This window comes from Nerophis lumbriciformis, linkage group LG39 (genome assembly GCF_033978685.3).
Source record: "Nerophis lumbriciformis linkage group LG39, RoL_Nlum_v2.1, whole genome shotgun sequence".
NCBI lineage: Eukaryota > Metazoa > Chordata > Actinopteri > Syngnathiformes > Syngnathidae > Nerophis > Nerophis lumbriciformis.
The window spans coordinates 12,978,415-13,004,946 of NC_084586.2; the positions used below are offsets into that span (position 1 = coordinate 12,978,415).

The following is a 26,532-nucleotide window of genomic DNA, read 5'->3' on the forward strand; positions in this document are numbered from 1 at the left end:
TAAACATTAAGTCTTTTGCCCGTCTCTCACGTCATCACAAAAATAGCGGACAGCTACAGTGGTCGAGAAAGGTCATAACAAACGCCACAAGACAATATCGTTAATTACAGCTACAGCACGATTGCAAAAGCCACAACCGAGACAAACAACACAACACAATAATATTAAGCCACAACTTAACGTTTAGCCACAAATGACACGACTGACAAAACGGAAGTGATAGCCAGCGTGCCGACTTACGGAACACAACAAATGGCACCCAAGGAAAAGTTATTTAATCAGAAACAAATAAATACTAGAGTTGGATCAAGGAGGCTATGGGATTTAGGAAACGAGGGGCCAGTACCATCGACAAGGATGAAGGTGCATACATGCTTCCGCACACCTGGGACGTTGTTCGTCATCGGCGACGCCAGGACTGAGAACAAATACTGTAGGGCCGGGTCGGGGCACTTTATTTAGCAGGTAAATCTACAATGTTGATGTAACGTTGATTACTGTAGTTTTATTGAAAATGTCTTGAATGTTGAAAATGTAAGCAGAAAAGGTTTCCTTTCAACTCAACCTAATGTGTTGGTTGCACTTCCTTCAAATAATATGTGAACGCATTGGCCATTAATTGTTGTTTACATCCATAATTCATTTCTGCTGAGATTGTCCCTGAGTAGTATCGGCAACCACAAATATTGAATCAAAGTGAATTGTTGGTGCAACGAATCGTTACACCCCTAATTAACATATATCAATGGTGGTCCGCCACAAAGGAATAAATATATAGGAAACACTAGAAAAAGCCCACGTAGCCAAATAAGGAAATCCAAATACCGTATTTTTCGGACTATAAGTCGCAGTTTTTTTCATAGTTTGGTGCGACTTATACTCAGGAGCGACTTATGTGTGAAATTATTAACACATTACTGTAAAATATCAAATAATATTATTTAGTTCATTCACGTAAGAGACTAGACATTAGGGATGTCCCGATCCAGGTTTTTGCACTTCCGGTCCGATACCGATTTTGTTTTTGCACTTCCGATCCGATACCGATACTGACCGATACTGGCCTATCCGAGCATGGATTAAAGTTTAAAGTTATTTAGCCTACTTAGTTGTCAGAATCATGTTGAAAAGGGTTTTTAGTACTCTTGATAACAACTAGCCAGCTGAATTAGGGGAGTTTGAATAATACACAATGGTTGGTAACAAGAAACTGACCTGTTTATTCAAGGATAAACACAAAATAGACAAAATTATACATGACAAACAGAAATGGCATCATTGAAACTAGGGCTGGGCGATATGGCCTTTTTTTAATATTGCGATATTTTAAGGCCATATTGCGATACACGATATATATCTTGATATTTTGCCTTAGCCTTGAATGAACACTTGATGCATATAATCACAGCAGTATGATTATTCTATGTGTTTTGATTGATTGATTGAGACTTTTATTAGTAGGTTGCACAGTGAAGTACATATTCCGTACAATTGACCACTAAATGGTAACACCCGAATAAGTTTTTCAACTTGTTTAAGTCGGGGTCCACTTAAATTGATTCATGATACAGATATATACTATCAGATATATACTATCATCATAATACAGTCATCACACAAGATAATCACATTGAATTATTTACATTATTTATGATCCGGGGTGTGGAGGGGGGCGCCTGATGTAAGTGTCAAAAAGACAGCCAAAAGAGTTTGATATGAGAATAAATCTAAAGTTAAAATATAGGGTAGAAATGCACCCATTTGCAGGAAATGTAGTCTTGATTTTCAAAATGTTCTTTCAAGGCTTGCATGTCTACATTAAAACATTCTTCTTCATACTGCATTAATATATGCTACTTTTAAACTTTCATGCAGAGAAGGAAATCACAACTAAAAAAATCACAAATTTTTTCATACGGTGTTGATGTGGAAATTTTTGCCTCGGCATTTTGATGGTGTGGACGTGTGGCACCGAATGGAGATAAGCGTCTCGACAGACGTCACAATATTTGAACAATGATGACGAAAACTGTTTTCTCTGTCGTGTCCGTGTGTCGAAAATTATTATGCGCTTATTTTTTTATTTGATTTTGTGCGTGGCATAGATTTGCCGTGGGCAGAGGACGTTTGAGCAGGCGGCTAGCATCACAGCTAACGTTAGCCATGCTGCTACCTCTCTGCTGGGAGAGGACGTACACGTATGTGACGTGTGACATGTGTAAGAAGTTGCGCTTGCTGTCTGTGAGAAGGAGACAGAAGAAGGAGTGGGAAGAGCCTGTAGTGCAATGCCAGCAGCTAAAAGCAACTGCGTGAGAATCCATAGACCTGTGGATGTGTTGAAGGTGTGCTGGAAAATGCGGAACGGGAATAGGGAGCAGCAGAAAAGTGGAATGTATTCTTTAAATCTGTGCGTTGGAAAACACGGACCGGAGTTTTTTTTTTAAACTGGATCTGGATCGGTATTTTCCCATCCCTTGCCGATACGCATTTTTTGGCAAATATCAGCGGCCGATCCGATCCAAATATCGGATCGGGACATCCCTACTAGACATATAAGATTTCATGGGATTTAGCGATTAGGAGTGACAGATTGTTTGGTAAACGTATAGCATGTTCTATATGTTATAGTTATTTGAATGACTCTTACCATAATATGTTATGTTAACATACCAGTTGGTTATTCATGCCTCATATAACGTACACTTATTCAGCCTGTTGTTCACTATTCTTTATTTATTTTAAATTGCCTTTCAAATGTCCATTCTTGGTGTTGGGTTTTATCAAATAAATTTCCCCCAAAAATGCGACTTATACTCCATTGCGACTTATATATGTTTTTTTCCTTCTTTATTATGCATTTTCGGCAGGTGCGACTTATACTCCGGTGCGACTTATACTCCGAAAAATACGGTACTACCATAAGATGCACGTCTGTTTTCAACCCAGCCTTTCTGTAAGGCTAAAGCTGGAAACTACAATCGGAATCATTCGAGCGTATAGCCTTATAATGAATGGTTGCCAGATGTAAACGGGTGGCACAAGATAATTTCACCTGCAAAAGTAAATTGCCACAAGTGAGACAGTTGTCTCAAACTCCACAGCCTGTCATGTTCTGCACTCCATCAATCTGTGTTTTATGGCCGCAGCGTCTTTCATCCTGTCACTCTAACTATTACACGGCCTGCCAGACAATCAATCGATCAATCATTTTTGTCAAATGCGCCATTACTGCCCCGGTCATCTTGTCATAGCTGCATGGCGGTTTGAAGCGGACACAAAGGAGAGAGCGCTCTCTGGGGAAATTAGAAACTTGTGTGATGGCTCCATTGAGACAGGGGTTGGGGTGGGGGGGTACTTTGCCACCTTCTTCACTCCATCAGCATCTTCTCTCCCTGCAGACGGCCAGTGGGAATGTGGAGGCCAAGGTGGTGTGCTTCTACAGAAGGAGGGACATCTCTCACAGCCTCATCCAGCTGGCGGACAAACATGCGAGTGAGTCCCGTCGGATGCGGTGTGTCATGCCTCTCCCTTGAACTGACTTGCATCCCAAAGTAAAAAGTGACATATCCGTTTGTGGACAGATGAGAAATGTTCCGACTGAACACAAGTCTCTCCATCTCGGATGACACACATTATGCGTGCTCTCTTTCTCTTCAGGCACTGACTACATGACAGTCATCTCGCCATCACAATGGCAGCGCTTAGTCATCGAAAACATAAGTGTCTTTTTACATGAATGCCCTTTGCTGGCTTCATTCACATGATGGTGGAGGGCAACATGACAAGAGAGAGAGAGAGAGACGCTAATGCACCGTTTTGTCCGCGAGAGAAAGGCAGAGTGACGACGTGAGGCACGCTAGAGGGGTTCTCCCCCGCCCCCTCCTTTTGTTTTGTCGCTGGTTACGTCACTAATGGATTTTCGAAAACCACAGATTAAGACCAGAGACGCCTCTCAGAGAATCCACTCGGTTCGCGCTGGGTTTGATTTGCTGATTTTTACACAAACTCACGCGTTTGACTTATGCTGAGAGGCTGCACTAATGGCAGCATTATTGGCCAAACAACTGATAAAAAACAATAACATGGATGTAACATAAGCAAGTTATGTTATTTGCCACTAGGAATGGGCGATATGGCCTGAAATATACATTGTATTATTCAGTACAGGCCAAAAGTTTGGACACACCTTCTCATTTCAAAGTGTTTTCTGTATTTTCATGACTATTTACATTGTAGATTGTCACTGAAGGCATCAAAACTATGAATGAACACATGTGGAGTTATGTACTGTATTTTTCGGACTATAAGTCGCAGTTTTTTTCATAGTTTGGCCGGGGGTGCGACTTATACTCAGGAGGGACTTATGTGTGAAATTATTAACACATTACCGTAAAATATCAAATATTATTTAGCTCATTCACGTAAGAGACGTAAGATTTAATCGGATTTAGCGATTAGGAGTGACAGATTGTTTGGTAAATATATAGCATGTTCTATATGTTATAGTTATTTGAATGACTCTTACCATAATATGTTACATTAACATACCAGGCACGTTCTCAGTTGGTTATTTATGCCTCATATAACGTACACTTATTCAGCCTGTTGTTCACTATTCTTTATTTATTTTAAATTGCCTTTCAAATGTCAACCTACTCAGTGGCCTAGTGGTTAGAGTGTCCGCCCTGAGATCGGTAGGTTGTGAGTTCAAACCCCGGCCGAGTCATACCAAAGACTATAAAAATGGGACCCTTTACCTCCCTGTTTGGCACTCAGCATCAAGGGTTGGAATTGGGGGTTAAATCACCAAAAATGATTCCCGGGCGCAGCACCGCTGCTGCCCACTGCTCCCCTCACCTCCCAGGGGGTGAACAAGGGGATGGGTCAAATGCAGACGACAAATTTCACCACACCTAGTGTGTGTGTGACAATCATTGGGACTTTAACTTTAACTTTATTCTTGGTGTTGAGTTTTATCAAATAAATGTCCCCCAAAAATGCGATTTATACTCCAGTGCGACTTATATATGTTTTTTTCCTTCTTTATCATGCATTTTTGGCCGGAGCGACTTATACTCCGAAAAATACGGTACTTAACAAAAAAAGGCGAAATAACTGAAATCATGTTTTATATTCTAGTTTCTTCAAAATAGCCTTTGCTCTGATTACTGCTTTGCACGCTCTTGGCATTCTTTTGAGCTTCAAGCAAACCTATAAAGTGAAAACGATTTCAGGTGACTACCTCTTGAAGCTCATTGAGAGAATGCCAAGAGTGTGTAAAACATGTTTTCAGTTATTTCACCTTTTTTTGTTAAGTACATAACTCCACATGTGTTCATTCATAGTTTTGTTGCCTTCAGTGACAATCTACAATGTAAATAGTCATGAAAATAAAGAAAACACATTGAATGAGAAGGTGTGTCCAAACTTTTGGCCTGTGCTTTAGATTGCTGCCTCCTGCGATAACGATATATATTACAATACATTTTTTGGTATGTAAATGATAACAGAACCATTTTCAAATAGGTTCCAAAGACTCCTAATTTAGCTGCGGTATCATATTTTGTCATTTTCAATTATTTTTTTATCAAAGCTATTATTAATCTACTTGCTAATTTACTCTTAATATTTGGTTATGTTGTGTTGTAACATGTTTCTCTACACTTCTGGTGAAATGTAATAAACACCTACTCTCCTGTCATTTGGATACTTTACATTAGTTTGGCGTGATACCACACATTTAGTACAGTAGAACTTAATTGGTTCTTGAACAGAGTTCGATAATCGAAAAGTTTTTAAAGTCAAGCAAATTTTTTCGTAAGAAACATTGTAAAGTAAGTATGAATAATGGGTTCCAGCCTCAACAAAAGTCCATATTTTTGTGAATGTTTGTACACTTTGAATAGAATATAAAATGGTATACAGTACTATACATCAAACAAACAAATAATAAGGGGATGATGGATCAACGTTCTCTTTATTAACAAGCCAATACTTGAACATGAACTGTGCTGTATTTGCTGCTCTGCCAAGACACAGAAATCACATTGGTGCCCTCACAAACGATCAGCTTTATTTTTTACCTTTAACAACATCAAAATCGGCAGAGGAGCTGGAGAGAAAGCAGCAGGCAGTCTAATTTCAGGGTGATTTCCTCCTCCTTTCCACGCTGGTCTGTTGAGTTTTTGGGACTCATATTAAATTTGCAAAATGGACACAACTTGTCAAAAGGCGAATAAACACAGAAAAGGCACACACACACTTGAGCGCTGAAAAGTGACTAGTAAGCATTGGTATGACCAATACTGCACCCGTAAATACAGTTGAACCTCGATTTACGAACCCTTGTATTTTCAAACTTTTCGGTTTACAAACTTTTAGAACGAGCCAAATGCGTCTCAATCTGGACAGTATGTGACGTTTGCTGCTAAATCAATGACTGAAAGAAGCGTTCGTACATAGAGACATGGGTCGCAGATTGAGACGCATTTGGCTCGTTCTAAAAGTTTGTAAACCGAAAAGTTTGAAAATACAGGGGTTCGTAAATCGAGGTTCAATTGTATTTACGGGTGCAGTATTGGTCATACCAATGCTTATACTGATACTTCAAATTTTCAAATTCATTAATTGATTTTAATTTTTGATTAAGAAAAAACACAGGATGGAAGTCTAACAATATCAGTTAGTTACTCCTATTGGCTCTAATTTAATCAATCCTTTGAGTTTTTGGCCCTTTGTCGAGAGCAGGGGTCGGCAACCCGGAATGTTGAAAGAGCCATATTGGACCAAAAATACAAAAAATAAATCTGTCTGTAGTCGCAAAAAAATTAAAAGCCTTATATAAGTGTTATAATGTAGGCAACACATGATGCAAGTGTCTATATTAGCTACAGTATATTAGCCTCCTATCAAAGGCTGACACAAATGTTGTATTTAAATTTTTATTCTACACATTTTTGCAACATTGGAAATCATTAGTAAAATAGAGGCTTGTCACAGGATGAGATAACTCCTGGAAATTACTGGCTCAGAATGGCCAAAGGTATAGATGTGTGTGTCCAAATTTAAGGAAACGGCAGGCTGTCTTCTTCTAATGGATTCATTACAATCTTTGCAAGCTGGGTAACGTTTGCTATGGTCTGGAACAACATGGCAAACAACCATCAGAAATGCAGCCAATATTACACACAAATAATGTGTCATGAGACATGCAAATATAAATTAAATACACAGAGGACATAAGTAAATTAACTCAAATATACCTACAATTGAGGCATAATGATGCAATATGTACATACAGCTATCCTAAATAGCATGTTAGCATTTATTAGCTTGCAGTCATGCACTGACCAAATATGCCTGGTTAGCACTCCAGCAAATCAATAAAATCAACAAAGCTCACCTTTGTGCATTCACGCACAGCATAAAACGTTTGGTGGACAAAATGAGAAAAAGAAGGAGTGGCATAAAACACGTCGTTCTGTGGCAGCATCAGAGAAAGTTGTACATGTAAACAAACTACGATGAGTTCAAGGATCGCTAAAATGAGTTAGACAAAACGGTGCTTGCCAAATACTCTCATCAGTGAAGCATGTATAACATAAACAGTGGGATTTCCAACAATTAGGAACGTTTGTGTCATGTTTGTTCTCCTACAGAAAACATTAAAACAAACACATCCATTTTCACACATCTCTGAATGAGGTCCATGGAGCCACTAGGGTGGCACTAAAGAGCCGCACGCGGCTCTAGAGCCACGGGTTGCTGACCCCAGGTCTAGAGACTTATTTTCTGAGTTAAAAATTACTAAACAATTTTTGATAATAAAAAAAGATATTGCTCCAACCACTGTAGTATCAACCAGATACAAAACTGCCACATATTTGTATCGAGCCCCCCATCTCTGTTTACATTCAAGAGCTCTAACTTAGCAGTTAGCATATCCTCCACCGGTGTGACAGTATGTACCGTATTTTCCGCACCATAAGGCGCCCTGGGTTATAAGCCGCGCCTTCAATGAACGGCATATTTCAAAACTTTGTCCACCTATAAGCCGCCCCGTGTTGTAAGCCGCATCTAACTGCGCTAAAGGAATGTCAAAAAAACAGTCAGATAGGTCAGTCAAACTTTAATAATATATTAAGAACCAGCGTTCTAACAACTCTGTTCACTCCCAAAATGTACGCAAATGTGCAATCACAAACATACGTATATCAACATGGACAGAGCTGCGTGAAAAAAGCCACCCGGCCTCTTCGCGTAAACTTAAACTTACCTTAACCACTCGCTCATCTTTTCTTCATCCATCCCTTCGAGTTAGCTTTTATGATGACGCCGGCTGGAAAGGTCTCTTTTGGCAAGGTCTTCCTTTTGAATATCACCATGGGTGGAAGTTTCTGGCCATTAGCATGGCAAGCTAGAACCACAGTGAAGGATGACTTCTCATTCCCTGTGGTGCGAATATTCACCGTACGTGCTCCCGTTGTATCCACAGTGCGTTTCACAGGAATATCAGTTGCTGTGAAATAGTAATCCGTGTGCGGATGGAGAGATTGCGTCTTTTCATGAACCGGATACCTGTCGCTTAGTAGGAGCCATTTTGTGGTCTTTACAGATGTAAACACACAAAGGAAATGAAACGTATGGTGATATCCGCGTGCTTTTTCTTCTTCTACACGGGCGGGTGGTTGCTTACAGTAGAAGAAGAAGCGCTTCCTGTTCTATGGGGGCGGGTGCTTACCTTGGCGGTTGCTTGCGTAGAAGAAGAAGCGCTTCCTGTTCTACCGGGAAAAAAGATGGCGGCTGTTTACCGAAGTTGCGAGACCGAAACTTTATGAAAATGAATCTTAATATTTATCCATATATAAAGCGCACCGGGTTATAAGGCGCACTGTCAGCTTTTGAGAAAATTTGTGGTTTTTAGGTGCGCCTTATAGTGCGGAAAATACGGTAGTGTAGCATATTTTGCTATTCCTCGCTCCTTCATTCACGCTCAGAGTCACACATGGACAATTTAGAGCCTCCAGTTAGTCGAAGATAACCCACCCTCATTCAAAGTGTCCGAACGGAGATTTGGACCCTCAATCTCCTGACTGTGAGGCCAACATGCGGCATGAATCCAAATGATAAATAAATGTACAGCTAACTTGTGTGCACACAAGTCTATGCTTACAACATTAGCAGCAATGCTGCAGGAAGTGGTGTCCAGGCAGGTCCACAACTATCAGGGATAACTACAACAGATGATTCGTGGTCAACATGGCACCAAAAAATTGTGGCAATGACAAAAAATACGGCATAAGGTTCCGGAATTGTCTTCTGATGTTTAGTTTACTTTATTAAGGATCCCCATTAGTCTACACCGCAGTGGAGACTATTCTTCCTGGAGTCCAGGCAAAAAACATCACACAATCACAAAACAAAAGTTTACAAAAATAGCAACAACAAAGAACAAAAAAATAATAACTTCGACTTTACATAATAATGTTCATACCAAAGTTAAAAAGAGCAATATAAAAATAGATATATATGTTTTTGCAAATATTAAACAAATAACCAAGTAACATTAGTGTACCAAAGACAATCAATAAGTGACGAAAAAGTACCATCCATCCATTTTCTACTGCTTGTCCCATAATCCAATAAAATAGTCAATAATCAATAAAACCAGTCATGACATTAGGTACAATCTGGAACAGGCCTGGGCAATTATTTATAGAAACAATGTGTCTGGGGGCCGGTATATCTACAGAACCTCCCAATAATGTCTGATTCAATGCTAAAAACATTATGACAGACCACCTTAAAAACGAAATGGAATTTGTTTTGTTTTTTTACTGAATAAGACATCCAGAATGTACATGAAAATAAAGAATGTGGGATTTACAATATTAACTATGACCGACAAAACACTGAATATTGACAACATATGAACGTCACACCCCCTCTCCATCGACATATTTTACAATTAAGCAAAACACAACAAAAATGCAACAAACTCAGCAAAACAAACAAAAAAACCCACCTACAATCTGATGTATCTGAAATATCACTAAGCTTTAAAACTTTGTTGTGAAAATCTCCACACTGCTTGGTGCCTCCTCTGAGCTGTTGTGACTTAGATTACCGTAGTAACTAATTAGATGACTATAGTAACTAATTAGATGACCATAGTAACTAATTAGATGACCATAGTAACTAGTATACCATGCAAAAGCGCAGATTCCAACCGTTGAAATACTTTATATAGTTCAAGACTTACGGTCATTTGAAAACATCACTACACATCATAATGGCAGCTACACTTTCCATCTTAAAGATCTAAAAAAAAAAATATTTGGGAATGTCCGGTGGGCCAGATTGAAAAGCTTAACGGGCTGCATGTGGCCCACGGGCCTTAATTTGTCAAGGTCTGATCTAGAATAATCTCTTTCCGCAATACTTCTCCTCTTAGTCTATTTTTAAAACCCACTATGCTGGTGATTGATACCAGATATTGTGGAAGTAGATTCCAGTAAGTGATTGCCCTATACCAGGGGTCGGCAACCCGCGGCTCCGGTGCCGCAAGCGGCTCTTTGATCACTCTGATGCGGCTCAGCAGCTTACTTGCTGAACCCCCCAATTTTCCCGTGAGACTTCCGGATATCAGTGCCTCTCGCAGAAAACTCCCGGGATTAATATTCACCGATTTTCACCCTTAAAGCTATAATAAGGGCGTGCTGTGATGGTACAACATTTGGCGCCCTCTACAATCTGTATTAACAGCGTGCCAGCCCAACACTTGTTATACAATATACATCTTCTGCTTGCAAACGTACGCGACAGCAAGGCATACTTGCTCAACAGCCACACAGGTTACACTGACGGTGTCCATATAAAACAACTTTAACACTCTTACTAATAATGCGCCACACTTTGAACCAAAACCAAACAAGAATGACAAACACATTTCGGGAGAACATCTGCACCTTAACACAACATAAACACAACAGAACAAACACCCAGAATCCCATGCAGCCCTGACTCTTCCGGGCTACATTATACACCCCTGCTACCACCAAACCCCGCCCCCACCCCAAGCCTGCTCCCTCACACATCGACCCCCCACCCCCACCCCCCCAACCCCTTCTGTGCGTCGGTTGAGGTGGGCGGGGTTTGGTAGCAGGGGTGTATAATGTATCCCGGAAGAGTTAGGGCTGCATGGGATTCTGGGTATTTGTCCTGTTGTGTTTATGTTGTGTTACGGTGCAGATGTTCTCCCGAAATGTGTTTGTCATTCTTGTTTGGTGTGGGTTCACAGTGTGGCGCATTATTAGTAAGAGTGTTAAAACATTTTTTATACCGCCACCGTCAGTGTAACCTGTGTGGTTGTTAAGCAAGTATGCCTTGCTGTCACCTATGTAAGGGAGCTGAAGCCCCATACAACGTGTGGCTGATCAGGCACGCTGGTTGTAGTGGGCGCTATATGCTGTACAATTACGGCACGCATGACGCTGACAAGTGTTATTCATTCAAAACCCGCGTGCCGCACCAAATTTTAGCGGCTCCCATTGTTAACTATAATATGTGAAACTGGTCAAAATGGCTCTGTGACTGGTAAAGGTTGCCGACCCCTGCCCTATACAGTACAGTCTTTTTCAAAACATCAGTTTTAGGTTTAAGACAGGTGCGAGCACCTCTTAGGGTTAGCCTGGCACCATAGTTGTGACTTTCACTAGCAAGCAACAGCTGAAAATACAGATAAGCAGGTTTATGGTATGTATAGATTTAAAAAAAAAAAAAAAAAAAGAATTAAACTACAAGCTAGTCTTTCACCAACTCTCATCCATGACAATTCATTATGCATTATCTCAATGCCAGTCCTAAACAAGCAATGGAGAGCTAGTCTGGCAGCTCTGTTTTGGGTAAACTGGATTTTATTTAGTTCTTGTTTAGAAGTCAAGATGTGACAATACAAGGGATTGTATAATTTGCTTAGTAGTTGTGTTAGTTAAAAAATAGGAACTTCTTCTTATGACCTTGTGTCTCCGCAGAGGAATTGGAGGAGGAGAAGGAGAACCCGACAGAGACGGATCTGACGGACAAACAGAAACACCAGCTCCGCCACAGAGAACTCTTCCTCTCGCGGCAGTACGAGAGTCTACCGGCGACGCACATCAGGTGTTGTAAATGTGCATCATGTTCCACTCCGGCAGTGCGCTTGAACTGGCGGGAACATGCATTCGCTCACTTCCTGTTTGGGTTTTTAACATGCCCCTTTCTTGTGTGTCCCCCTCTCCTCAGGGGGAAGTGCAGCGTGGCGTTACTGAATGAGACCGAAGAGGTCCTTTCGTACCTCGACAAAGAGGTGAGGCATCGTCTTCTTCATCCAGTGGGCAGCCTCTTTCTAAAAAGTGCTGAATGCACCCACTTAAATCCCCTTTTAAGATTCCCACGCTTTTCCTTCCCAGGATACCTTCTTTTACTCGCTGGTGTACGATCCCACGCAGAAGACCCTGCTGGCCGACAAAGGAGAGATCCGCGTGGGGCCGCGCTTTCAGGCTGACGTACCGGAAATGCTACCAGAGGGTTAGGACTGCACCCATTTATTAGTTAGCTGTTGTTAAAGTAGCATACAGATTCAAATATAGGACGACCCTGAATGTAAGACCATTATCTTAAATTGGGCATCATAAGTTATATGTTTGCTTAGGGTGCGTTTAAAATAATCTCTGGTGCGTTTGGGCACGTGTGAAAGTAATCTACTTAACCCTCGGTCCAAATATCTCTGTCTGTTTGCAAGTGAATGGCGGCGGCATGTGGGTTTGCACCTCTAGAGCAGTGTTTTTCAACCTTTTTTGAGCTAAGGCACATTTTTTGCTTTGAAAAAATGCGGAGGCACACCACCAGCAGAAATCATTAAAAAACAAAACTCAGTTGACAGTAAAAAAATCGTTGTCGCAATTGTTGTATATGACTTTAAACCATAACCAAGCATGTATCACTATAGCTCTTGTCTCAAAGTAGGTGTACTGTCGCCACCTGTCACATCACACCCTGACTTATTTTGAGGTTTTTTTGCTGTTTTCCTGTGTAGTGTTTTAGTTCTTGTCTTGCGCTCCTATTTTGGTGGCTTTTTCTCTTTTTTTGGTATTTTCCTGTAGCTGTTTCATGTCTTCCTTTGAGCGCTATTCCCCGCAACTGCTTTGTTTTAGCAATCAAGACTATTTAAGTTGTTTTTATCCTTCTTTGTGGGGACATTGTTGATTGTCATGTCATGTTCGGATGTACATTGTCTTTGCTCCACAGTAAGTCTTTGCTGTTGTCCAGCATTCTGTTTTTGTTTACTTTGTAGCCGGTTCATTTTTAGTTTTGTTCTGCATAGCCTTCCTTAAGCTTCAATGCCTTTTCTTAGGGGCACTCACCTTTTGTTTATTTTTGGTTTAAGCATTAGACACATTTTTTACCTGCACGCTGCCTTCCGCTGTTCTCCACATCTACAAAGCAATTAGCTACTGACTGCCACCTACTGATATGGAAGAGTATTACACAGTTACTCTGCCGAGCTCTAGACAGCACCGACACTCAACAACAACACATCATTTTCAGACTATAATTACTGGTTTGCAAAAAATATTTTTAACCCAAATAGGTGAAATTAGATCATCTCCCACGACACACCAGACTGTATCTCACGGCACACTAGTGTGCCGGCACAGTTTTTGAAAAACACTGCTCAAGAGCACGGTTTGGCAACATTTGCTATTAAAAGAGCCATTCCCTCCTAATTCCAATAAAAAAGCTACAAAACATGAAACATCTTATCCAATAAACCAGGCATATTCAACTAAATTGTTTTTGGGGCCGCTTTTCCAGAAAGCTAATGACCGAGGGGCCGGACTTCTCCCTTCACTATTAGTTAGATTTTTTTATTAATTTGATTTTGGTCTTATTTATTTTGTCAGAGTTACAGGAGCGCTCTACTGTTTTTAAGGACACTCTTCAAAAATGTGAGTCTCTCCCAAGTTTTGTGAACTGAATTTGCGGGCCCCCCAGCTGAATAGCCTAAATCAGGGGTCGGCAACCCAAAATGTTGAAAGAGCCATACTGGACCAAAGATCTGGAGCCGCAAAAAATTCAAAGCCTTAGATAAGTGTTATAATGAAGGCCACACATGATGTATCTATATTAGCTATAATAGCCTACTATCAAAATGAGTATGTGTCGCAGGCTGATGCAAATCTTAATTGGCAGAAAGGTATTATTTATTCTACACATTTTTACAACATTAGTAAAACGGAGGCTTCTCAGAGGGCAAGTTAACTCCTGGAAATTACTGGCTTAGAATGGCCAAAGGTAGAAAAGATGTGTGTTCCCAGGTTCAAGGAAACACCAGGCTGTCTTCTAATGGATTTATTACAATCTTTGGAAGCTGGGTAACGTTTACTGTGGTCTATAACAACATGGCACGCAAACAACTATCAGAAATGCAGCCAATATTACATACAGAAAATACGTCACGGGACATGCAAATATACATTGAATACCGTATTTTTCGGAATATAAGTCGCTCCGGAGTATAAGTCGCACCGGCCGAAAATGCATAATAAAGAAGGAAAAAACATATATAAGTCGCATTTTTGGGGGAAATTTATTTGATAAAACCCAACACCAAGAATAGGCATTTGAAAGGCAATTTAAAATAAATAAAGAATAGTGAACAACAGGCTGAATAAGTGTACGTTATATGAGGCATAAATAACCAACTGAGAACGTGCCTGGTATGTTAACGTAACATATTATGGTAAGAGTCATTCAAATAACTAAAACATATAGAACATGCTATACATTTACCAAACAATCTGTCACTCCTAATCGCGAAATCCGATGAAATCTTATACGTCTAGTCCAGGGGTCGGCAACCCAAAATGTTGAAAGAGCCATATTGGACCAAAAGTACAAAAACAAATCTGTCTGGAGCCGCAACAAATTAAAAGCTATATTACATACAGATAGTGTGTCATGAGATATAAATTGAATTAAGAGGACTTAAAGGAAACTAAATGACCTCAAATATAGCTACAAATGAGGCATAATGATGCAATATGTACATATAGCTAGCCTAAATAGCATGTTAGCATCGATTAGCTTGCAGTGACCAAATATGTCTGATTAGCACTCCACACAAGTCAATAACATCAACAAAACTCACCTCTGTGGAAAGTTTGGTGGACAAAATGAGACAGAAAAAGAAGTGGCATAAAACACGTCCTATAAAGTCGGAGAAAGTTATACATGTAAACAAACTACGGGGAGTTCAAGGACCGCCAAAATTAGTAGGACAAAACGGCGCTCGCCAAATACTCGAATCAGTGAAGCATGTTTAATATAAACAGTGTGCTTTGTAACAATTAGGGAGGCTTGTGTCATGTTTGTCCTTCTACAGAAACCATATTAAAACAAAAAATAGATTTTTTTCCCCTCATCTTTTTCCATTTTTCATAAATTTTTTAAAAAGCTCCAGAGAGCCACTAGGGCGGCGCTAAAGAGCCGCATGCGGCTCTAGAGCCGCGGGTTGCCGACCCCTGGTCTAGTCTTTTACGTGAATGAGCTAAATAATATTATTTGATATTTTACGCTAATGTGTTAATAATTTCACACATAAGTCGCTCCTGAGTATAAGTCGCACCCCCGGCCAAACTATGAAAAAAACTGTGACTTATAGTCCGAAAAATACGGGACACAGAGGACATAAGTAAAGGAAATTAAATGAGCTCAAATATACCTACAAACCTTTGTGCATTCACGCATAGCATAAAAAGTCTTGTGGAAGGAGTGGCATAAAACACGTCTTTCTGTGGCAGCGTTGCAGAAATTTGTACATGTAAACAAAATACGGTGAGCTCAATGACCCCCAAAATTAGTAGGACAATTTGGCGCTCCCCAAATACTCTCATCAATGAAGCATTTTTAATATAAATAGTGGATTTATAATATTTAAGAAGGTTTGTGTCATTTTTGTCGTCCTACAGAAACCATAATAAAACAAAATGAAAAAAAATTTCACCCATCTTTTTCCATTTTTATAAATCTTTTCTAAAGCTCCAGGGAACCACTAGGGCGGCGCTTGCGGCTCTAGAGCCACAGGTGCCCGACCCCCGGCCTAAATAATGAAAAAGAGAGGACCTAAAATAGAACCTTGAGGAACTCCATTAGTGTAACTAAATAATTTGAACAAATGACTACTGGCGACCGCACAACCTTAGAGACATAAATCACCTTGGGGAAAACATGTGTAACTGCCAAAACTGATAGGACTGAAAAGGGTGTCTTGAGGAACGCCTCAGTTATGTAAATCACTAGTTGGACCCCAGTGTTCTAAGGTTGCTAGCAAGGTAAAATGTCAATGGACGGCTCTGCCAATGTCTTTACAATGGTCCAAGTTCCTCTATACGACAGGAGCACTCTTTTTTAGGAATTTGCTGCAAAAATGTTTGTGTCCCAAGTTTTCAACTGAACTCGGGGGGTTGATAGGGTGTCATTATCACGCAGGATTTGGCGCCCGGGCCGCCAGTTGAATAGTCTTGCAATAAACCCTCGTTATTGTTGTTCATTGGTTCCGTGACTGACCGTGGTAATTGAATTTACGTGAAGTAGGAATTCTTAGCAAATATGCTGCCAACATTAGCCATGTTGTTAGCATTAGCATTGTCACCAATGTGGATATGTGTTCTTGAAGAGGCAGGAGTCAAGGTGAAGTGCATCAAAAGTATTACTCTTTACATAACATTAAGAACAAGCACATAAACAACGTTTTTTTCTCACGCCCGGCTTGACAGTTTGGACATGGTTTTGCGTTTTCCTTTGTTTGGTGTTTAGCGTTTTTATTTTCTGGTTTTCACTTCCTGTTACTTGTCTTTGCAGCACCTTTACTTGTTTGCCAGCACACCTCCTTTTCGTTTAGTAATCAAGTCTATTTAGTTTCAGCTCTTGCTGGTGGCTGGAACATTGCCTCTCATATGTCAACTGTTTGCTGACTGCTAGTATTCTCTTGAGTTTACCTTGTAGTCTGTTTTGTAATTGCACAGCTTTCCCTATGCTTCCGGTGCACTCCCAGCTGCACTATTGTTTGTTTTTCATATATTAAATACCTTCTACCTGCACACGGTCTCCTGCTGTCCTCTTCATCTTGGGGTCACAACAACTACTGCTAACTTGCGCACAGCCGTCACAGGTTCCAATCGGCATAAAAATGGAAATTAGCCTTAACCCGTAAACTAGAGACCTGCTTTGTGAATACCTGTCGCGATCACCACAACATAATAGAAAATAGGTCAGATACTTCACTGCAATACATGTAGGACTTAATTTAGGGCAAAAATAAATAAAATGTGCTTTTGAAAAAAAAAGTATAGTGTCCAGTCAGCCTGTACACATTCATGGCCTCACAGACCATCAGAAATGATAAAAGTATTTTCAAAAATGTACATTCCCCCTACTGTACTGTTAAAAAAAATCTGCAAAGGGAGCCACAACAAGTAGGTTAGCAGGTTGCTGACCCTCGAATATAAGAGGGCTTTTTTTTTTATTGTGTTCTTAGGAAGAAATACTGTCTTATATTTGGGTCAATACGGTGCATTTTGTACTCTTGTTTTTGGAGATTTGGAATTTTAAACGCGTGTGTGTGGTGATTATTTGTGTCCAGCGGGTGAAATAGTTGAAAGGGACCAGGCCAAACTGGAGGAGAAGCTCTGGGATCCAGAGTGTCCACTCAGCAACAAACAGATAGACCAGTTTCTGGTGGTGGCCAGGTAAGACACACAGACTCAGCACCTACCACGTTGTGATTAGCAGAGGCGCCAGGCAATGGTGTCACATGTAGGCGTCGACGACAACACGTGCGATTCCCACCACATTTGGATTAGAAAAGACGGCATTTTGAGGCCCAATGTCATATCTCGTTTGAAAAAAATCTGATTTGTCTTACGAGTATTATTACACTCCTCATCGTCTTGTCCTGCTTCTCGGAAAGACAGACGGGAGTTTTTTAGTGGAAATGAATAGAAAAAAATGAGTCGAGTCCAAAACATTGCACGCCCGCTCACTCCATAATACTTTCATACACGTAATTAGTAGTTGCCATGTTGAGGGCCTGAGTCATATCTCTTTTGAAATAAATATAATTTGTATGACTATTATTATTATTATTAGACTTCTCATGGTCCTGTTTCTTGGAAGGAGAGTTTAAAGGGACTTTCTTGAATGGAAATTAACATGGCATGCTTGCTCACTTCACAATACATCCATGCACTGAATAAAAAGATGCCCTGTTAAGGACCTATGTCAGGGGTGTCAAACTCATTTTAGCTCAGGGGCCGCATGGAGGAAAATCTGTGCACACGCGGGCCGGACTATTAAAATCATGGCATTAAAACTAAAAAATAAAGACAACTTCAGATTGTTTTCTTTGTCTAACTTTGGCCAAAAATAGAACAAAACACATTCTGGAATGTGTTTGTGGAAAATACCGGCAGCGGTAAAGTTTAAATTCGAGATAAAGGCTTTAAAATGTAATATCGGAAATTATCAGTATCGGTTTCAAAAAGTAAAATTTATGACTTTTTAAAACGCCGCTGTGTACACGGACGTAGGGAGAAGTACAGAGCGCCAATAAACCTTAAAGGCACTGCCTTTGCGTGCCGGCCCAGTCACATAATATCTACGGCTTTTCACACACACAAGTGAATGCAAAGCATACTTGGTCAACAGCCATACAGGTCACACTGAGGGTGGCCGTATAAACAACTTTAACACTGTTACAAATATGCGCCAAACTGTGAAACACATTTCGGGAGAACATCCGCACCGTAACACAACATAAACACAACATAACAAATACCCAGAACCCCTTGCAGCACTAACTCTTCCGGGACGCTACAATATACACTCCCCGCTAACCCCTACCCCCCCACACATCAACCCCGCCCCCTCCCCAACCTCGCCCACCTCAACCTCCTCATGCTCTCTCAGGGAGAGCATGTCCCAAATTCCAAGCTGCTGTTTTGAGGCATGTTAAAAAAATAATGCACTTTGTGACTTCAATAATAAATATGGCAGTGCCATGTTGGCATTTTTTTCCATAACTTGAGTTGATTTATTTTGGAAAACCTTGTTACATTGTTTAATGCACCCAGTGGGGCATCACAACAAAATTAGGCATAAGAATGTGTTAATTCTACGACTGTATATATCGGTATCGGTTGATATCGGAATCGGTAATTAAGAGTTGGACAATATCGGATATCGGCAAAAAAGCCATTATCGGATACCTCTAATTTAAATCCATGAAGGAAAGAACAAAGTGAATGAATGTTTATAACTGAATACATTTACATATGCATAAAAATGTGTTTTGTTTTGTATTATTTTTTTAATGAATTAACGTTTATGACAACCTTTTTCAAAAACACAATGTAGAATGTGAGATATAACAGGATAATGTATGCATATCATTTGTTTTCAAAACTGTCACAAAAAAAGTGGGACCCCAACAATTTACTGCGGGCCCCCATTTTTATGACTTGATGGGGTCCCTGGGATCCCATTTTGAAAATTCCTAGCGTCAACACTGATGGAGTATTGGTGCGTGCAAAACAGCAGCAGGCGGCTGTGGCCTGTGGGCCGGTTCTAATACTTTGACACCCATGACCTATGTCGTATCTCGTTTGAAAAAAATGTGCTTTGTATTATTATTATTATTATTATTAGACTCCTTATTGTCTTGTCGTGCTTCCCGGAAGGACAGTAGATGGGAGTTTCTTAATGGGAATAAATGAAAAAAGTCCACATCATGGCACGCCCGCTCACTCTATTCATGCACGTAATAAAGTCAATGAATTAATGGGATGGAGTCTCTCAGCAAGCTGATGAATGAGCCTGTCATTAGCGTGACGGCTGCCACTTCCTCCTCACACTGTGTGCTGGCTGCTAACGACCGTGCAGCGTGAACCTTTCAGTAAAATGGCAGCATTTGTTTAAACAAAATAAAAAAAAGTTTAGATGTTAAGTTGTTATGATTGCCATTTTGTCGTGCAGCCCACAAATAATCTTTCACACACTGTACTTCGTAGGGCGGTCGGCACCTTCGCTCGGGCGTTGGACTGCAGCAGCTCGGTCCGACAGCCAAGTTTACACATGAGTGCGGCGGCGGCGTCGCGCGATATCACACTGGTGAGTCTTCCGCTTAACGCGCCGGCACAATACACTCAACACTCGCCCTTCTAAAAAGAGAAGGCATCTCTCTCTCTCTCTCTCTCTCTTGTCTCGCAGTTCCACGCCATGGACACGCTGCACTCTCACAACTACGACCTGTCGAGCGCGCTGAGCGTGCTGGTGCCGGCGGGCGGTCCCGTGCTCTGTAGGGACGAGATGGAGGAGTGGAGCGCCTCGGAAGCGGCCATGTTCGAGGAGGCGCTAGAGAAGTACGGCAAGGACTTCAACGACATTCGACAAGACTTTGTAAGTAGATTCTATTCCTCCAACACATGTATGCTCGGTTAACTTTTAATAGGGCCCATAAAGGAGGAGTAGAAATAACATTGTTCCTTGCAACAATGAGTGTAGTGTGTCACATGTCAGAGCTAATGAACTGTAACACTACATACTGTGATGTTTTTAATTAGCATACAGATGAACATGGAGCAAGATGGATACGCAAATTGAGTCTTTTGTGTGTGGAAAACAAGAGCACCCTTTAAAGAGAACCAGCATATTTTTTATTTTGCCTATTATTCACCGTCCTTATGTGAGACAAGAACTCATACAGTGGAAGCCTCCATGAGTAGGGATGATGTTCGAAACCCGTTCTCCCGGTTGTTCGATAAGAAAGGACCGATTCCATGGACTCTGTCATGTCTGTGTAATCATGTTTTTGTTTTAAGTCATGTTTTTGTTTAGTTATAGGAATCTTTGGTTTCTGGCTTTTCACTCCCTTGTCTTGTTTGCATGATTACCCATTAGTTTCACCTGTTCCACGTTTGGACTCATTGTGCACTCTTGATTGTCACCATAGCAACCCATTAGTTTTCACCTGTCACGTCACGCACCTGTTTCACGTCTTGAGTCACGCACCTGTTTTCGTTAATCATGTCTGTAGTATTTAAGTTCAGTGTTTTTCAGTTTGTCTTTCTGACGACCTCACACCCCATATATGCTTCTGCACACCCTTATGATCCTTGCTGCTCTTTTTTCATGCCGGTTCCATGCCAAGTAAGTTTTTGTTTATCAAGCCACAGTTTATGTTTTGTTTAATTGTTCATAGTTTCCGCCACTGTGCGCGCTTTGGTTTGATCCTTTTTTTGTAGTTCTAGTGTTTCAATAAATCATGTACCTTCATTCCCGTCTCGCCCGTGCCAACTTTCCGTTGCATCCCGGAAAAGCAAACTCCCAAGATCAAGTCGTGACAGACTCGAATCCCTTTTTGAGAACCGGTTCCCGTTATCGAGGCCACTATAGTAAAGAAAAAGAGTTGGTTCTTTATTCGAATCCCTGGGAATGAATCCTGTCCCACAGGAAATGCCCTGTGGCCCGTCCCAGGAAATTGCGTAGGTCAGTCATTAGGCGGCAGATACAGAAAGCAGCAACAACAATGGACCGGAAAAAACGCCTCAAGGCATGGCTTCATTTTACAAAAAAATACGACGAGGAAACGGCTATCTGCAATTATTGCCAGGCTTCGCTCTCATGTAAGGGGGGAAAGTACAACAAGCATGTTGAAACATGTTCAGGCTGCACATAACCTGAAAGTTAGAGAAAGGTGTCGTGGAGTAGCAGCGACGAAGCACGCCCCTCTTCAACCTGCAGCGCCAATTCCAGTGATAGTGCTGGGGAGTAACTAACGTTAACTGTTGCCGGTTAATTTCCATATCTGCTCACTCGTAGCCTTTAGGCTAAAATAACGTTCACTCGTATGTCAATCCAGGATTGCAGTAATGTTAGATAGACTAACGTTACCTAAGCATAGCCAGTGGCTTTTTTTAATTAAATCAACATAAAAAACCCAAGATACACTTACAATTAGTACACCAACCCAAAAAACCTCCCTCACCCATTTACACTCATACACACTCATTCGCACAAAAGGGTTGTTTCTTTCTGTTATTAATATTTCTGGTTCCTACATTATATATCAATATAGAGCAATACAGTCTGCAGGGATACAGTCCGTAAGCACACATGATTGTATTTTTTTATGACAAAAAAATATATATATATACTATACCAAGGGTAACAACAGTCAATATTTATTTATTTTATTTTGTTTTTTTAAGGGGGTAACAACACTCAATATTTATTTATTTTAATTTTGTTTTCTTGTAAATTAAAAGTGAGCTTCTGTTAAACCAAATATTGTGTTTTTTTCCATACACGACAACCTATCTGGATTCGATAAGAGAATCGATAAGGAATCGGTTCGATAAAAGGATTCGATAATGGGCTCGAACTCAATAATTTCTTATCAAACATCATCCCTATCCATGAGCCTCCATATCCAGAGGCGACACTATGGAGAACGTGACGGGTCACGGCATAAAGAACGGCATATTGACGCCTCCTTTGGTCAATATAGCGCGAAGGTAGCAGTAAGTTTATGCTTAAAAATAGAATAGGTCCTTTCAGTATGTTTAAAGCCAGCTGGCCCGCGTTGTTTACCTTTGTACTTGTCCAGAGTGGAAATGATGGCGCACATTTGGGACATCACGTCCAAGATGTCCTCTGCGTTTGCAAATATGGCAGGTCACGGCAAGAAAAATGGCATGTTGACTGTCGCTTGGTTTTGTTAATGTAGAGTGTAAGTAGCCGTGTATTTACCATTTTTATTTATTTTTATTTTTATTTTTTTTATTTTTTGTCCTGTCCAGCTTCTCAGGCAAATATATGATTTGCCTGAGAAGCTGGACAGGACAAAAAATAAAAACTGATGAAGCCTAATCAGATGGGAGGCGAAACATCTTCCAAGACAGTCCAGAGATGTAAACCGAGGACATTCTGTACTCTCTGGTTACACAGCATTAAAACATATACGCAGTGACTTCCTGTTAATTGCAAAGTAAGCATAAAAATAAAAGCATGGCAGTACTAACCTGTACTCTACCACAGTCTCAAACTAAATGCACCCATAAATTTAAGATTGTCATCTACGGGAAGAAAGATTTGCACACGCTTTATTGTCATTGTCATTTTTGGACCCGCAAAACCCAATTACCATAGAAGCCGTTAGATGTATGAAATATCAAATAAAAACAGAAGAATTAAAACAATGGAGGACGACGTCAACAAGGTCATTTTATTATTGCCCATTCGTCTTATATGACCTACTCAGTGGCCTAGTGGTTAGAGTGTCCGCCCTGAGATCGGTAGGTTGTGAGTTCAAACCTTGGCCGAGTCATACCAAAGACTATAAAAATGGGACCCATTACCTCCCTGCTTGGCACTCAGCATCAAGGGTTGGAAATGGGGGTTAAATCACCAAAAATTATTCCCGGGCGCGGCCACTGCTGCTGCCCACTGCTCCCCTCACCTCCCATATATATATATATATATATATATATATATATATATATATATATATATATATATATATATATATATATATATATCAGAGGTGTGGACTCGAGTCACATGACTTGGACTCGAGTCAGACTCGAGTCATGAATTTGATGACTTTAGACTCGACTTGACAAAATGTAAAAAGACTTGCAACTCGACTTAGACTTTAACATCAATGACTTGTGACTTCACTTGGACTTGAGCCTTTTGAATTGACATGACTTGACATGACTTGCTACTTTCCCCAAAACCCAAAGATGAAAAAGTTATTCGGGAGCGCTCCGTATTTTTCATTGTGTACTTGTCTATCAGCGTTGCGTGTGTCAGCTGGTGTGGTCTCAGTACAACAGCCAATCAAATTAGATCTACTTTGTTTTCATCACACAGCATTCATCCAATCAAATTGCAGGACAACCAACGAAGAAGACATGTCCAAACCACACGCCAGTGAACAAAAAATGATACCTAAAATAATTTTGTTTGGGTATAAAAATTACGAGGTGGTCAACACAAAATGGTTTGCAGTATGCAACACATGCGGTTCGAAAATTACTGATGGAGAGGCAACAACTTCCAACTTCGTCCGGCATTTGAAGTTGCACAAAGAACGGTAAGTTTTGAATGTAAGATCACGTTTATTGGCTAAGTAACGTGACTTTTATTTGCTGTGTAGTTAAATCAGTGAGGCTGTAAACTCACTGCTAACGTTATAACGTTATTGCAAACACGGGAATCTGTTGCAGTTCACTACCTTATTCATACTTTTTGTTCAGTGATTTTTTTTTAAGCAGGGTTACGTTAGTCAATATATCACACGTAACGTTAGACGGCGGTCAGCAGCACCGCGTATTTTAGCCACCTAAAAAAAGACAAAAATAGTCAAATAAAGGTCAGTTAAAATGTATACTATATTATGAATATGTGTACCGTTTTAGCTAGCTTTCTGACATACTGTTGGTTGTTTACCTCAGTGGTCCCCAACCACCGGGCCGCGGCCCGGTACTGGTCCGTGGATCGATTGGTATCGGGCCGCACAAGAAATATTTTTTTTTTCTTTTCTTTTTTTAATTAAATCAACATAAAAAACACAAGATACACTTACAAGTAGTGCACCAACCCAAAACAACTCTCTCCCCCCTTTTGTTCTGGGCATTGAACATGAAGACTCTTCCTTCACTGTTCCGAGTGGCCATGAGAGTCTTGGCAGTGCCTGCCTCCAGTGCTCCAGTGGAGCGAGTTTTCAGCCATGGTGGCATCATACTACGCCCCCATCGTGCACAAATGACTGACAGACTCTTGGCTAATTTGGTCTTTTGCAAATGCAATGCAGCATAGGGCCCTGACATATAAAAAGTACAACTTTTTTGTTATGTTCACGTATATGTCATGTTTTTTCAATGTTAACACTTTTGTACAAATAAGTACATTTGCACTTTATTTTTCAATGTGTTTGTTCTGTAAAGGAATGAGTTAATGTTTAAAATGACTGGTTAATAGTGCTATTATAAAGTGCAATGTCAGCACAATTTTCTTTCCTGCAATTTAAAATGCACTTGTTTTAATAAATAAATACAGCGTTTGAAAAGCATACACAATCTGTGTTAATATATTAGTCTGTGGTTAAAAGGACTTGAAAGGACTCGAAACTCAAAATGCAGGACTTAGGACTTGACTTGAGACTTTCCAGTCTTGACTTTGGACTTGACTCGGGGCTTGCCTGTCTTGACTCGGGACTTGACTCGGACTTGAGGGCAAAGACTTGAGACTTACTTGTGACTTGCAAAACAATGACTTGGTCCCACCTCTGATATATATATATATAAATGCAAGCAACAGCTCGTTTCGGCTTTCATTAGAATGGGTTGCAATGTAACAATTTTTGAAGATCCGATTCCACTCCAGTCCTGTAGGTGGCGGTAACATTCCAAACAACTGAAAGCTCGGTGGGATCGAGTTTGTTTGTTCCTCAGCCTCTGCAAAGTCGCGTGTAAACATAACGAGTATGTGATTCATTTGTTGTTGTCGTCATCATTTCATATACACCAAGTGTGTGTATATACACGTGTGTTGGCACCAGGTGCTCATGAATACTTATTAAAACATGCTCAATGTACTCCCCCCGCCCCCTACCCCACACTCAACCAAAAAGCCTGTAGCTTTCAGCCCTCTGCGGTCACGATGCTTATGAATATACATGGAAGGCTTTCGCACCCAGATGGCGAGAACATGAGAAATTATTATCATTAATTTTGCTCCCTCTCTTTGTCTCCCGCAACGCATCGCCTCTTCCTCCCGCGAAGCTTCCCTGGAAGTCTTTGACCAGCATCATAGAGTACTACTACATGTGGAAGACCACAGACAGATACGTACAACAGGTAAGACTCATTGCAGGAATGGACCTGAGTTATCTTTGGCTGGCAATGCAAAGTTGCACTGCCCGAAAACAACAAATATTAGCAGACCCATTCCCTCGTTTAAACTAAAGGAGTGTGAATCTTTGGGCACCTACAGATGTGATCCGATTGTTGGGGTGACGTTTTGATTCAGAATTGATTATCGATTATTCTCAATTAAAATTGATTCTCACAATGTAATAAAATATTAAATGTTTTCCTTCTTAAAGGGGAACATTATCACAATTTCAGAATTGTTAAAACCATTAAAAATCAGTTCCCAGTGGCTTATTATATTTTTTGAAGTTTTTTTCACAATTTTACCCATCACGCAATATCCCTAAAAAAAGCTTCAAAGTGCCTGATTTTAACCATCGTTATATACACCCGTCCATTTTCCTGTGACGTCACATAGTGAAGCCAACACAAACAAACATGGCGGATAGAACAGCAAGCTATAGCGACATTAGCTCGGATTCAGACTCTGATTTCAGCGGTTTAAGCGATTCAACAGATTCCGCATGTATTGAAACGGATGGTTGTAGTGTGGAGG

General features: G+C 40.5%; 1 protein-coding gene across 1 annotated transcript in view; it reads left to right on the forward strand.

Annotated features, from left to right (window-relative positions):
* The window catches only part of mta3 (metastasis associated 1 family, member 3), an 85,540-nt gene that overhangs the window by 26,594 nt on the left and 32,414 nt on the right, over window positions 1–26,532 (forward strand). Inside the window, exons 3-10 of the mRNA XM_061931778.2 lie at window positions 3,399–3,492; window positions 12,033–12,159; window positions 12,283–12,346; window positions 12,450–12,567; window positions 17,684–17,789; window positions 20,109–20,208; window positions 20,308–20,496; window positions 25,887–25,961. Coding sequence (XP_061787762.1) covers window positions 3,399–3,492; window positions 12,033–12,159; window positions 12,283–12,346; window positions 12,450–12,567; window positions 17,684–17,789; window positions 20,109–20,208; window positions 20,308–20,496; window positions 25,887–25,961 — 873 coding nt within the window. The remainder of the gene's footprint in view (window positions 1–3,398; window positions 3,493–12,032; window positions 12,160–12,282; window positions 12,347–12,449; window positions 12,568–17,683; window positions 17,790–20,108; window positions 20,209–20,307; window positions 20,497–25,886; window positions 25,962–26,532) is intronic.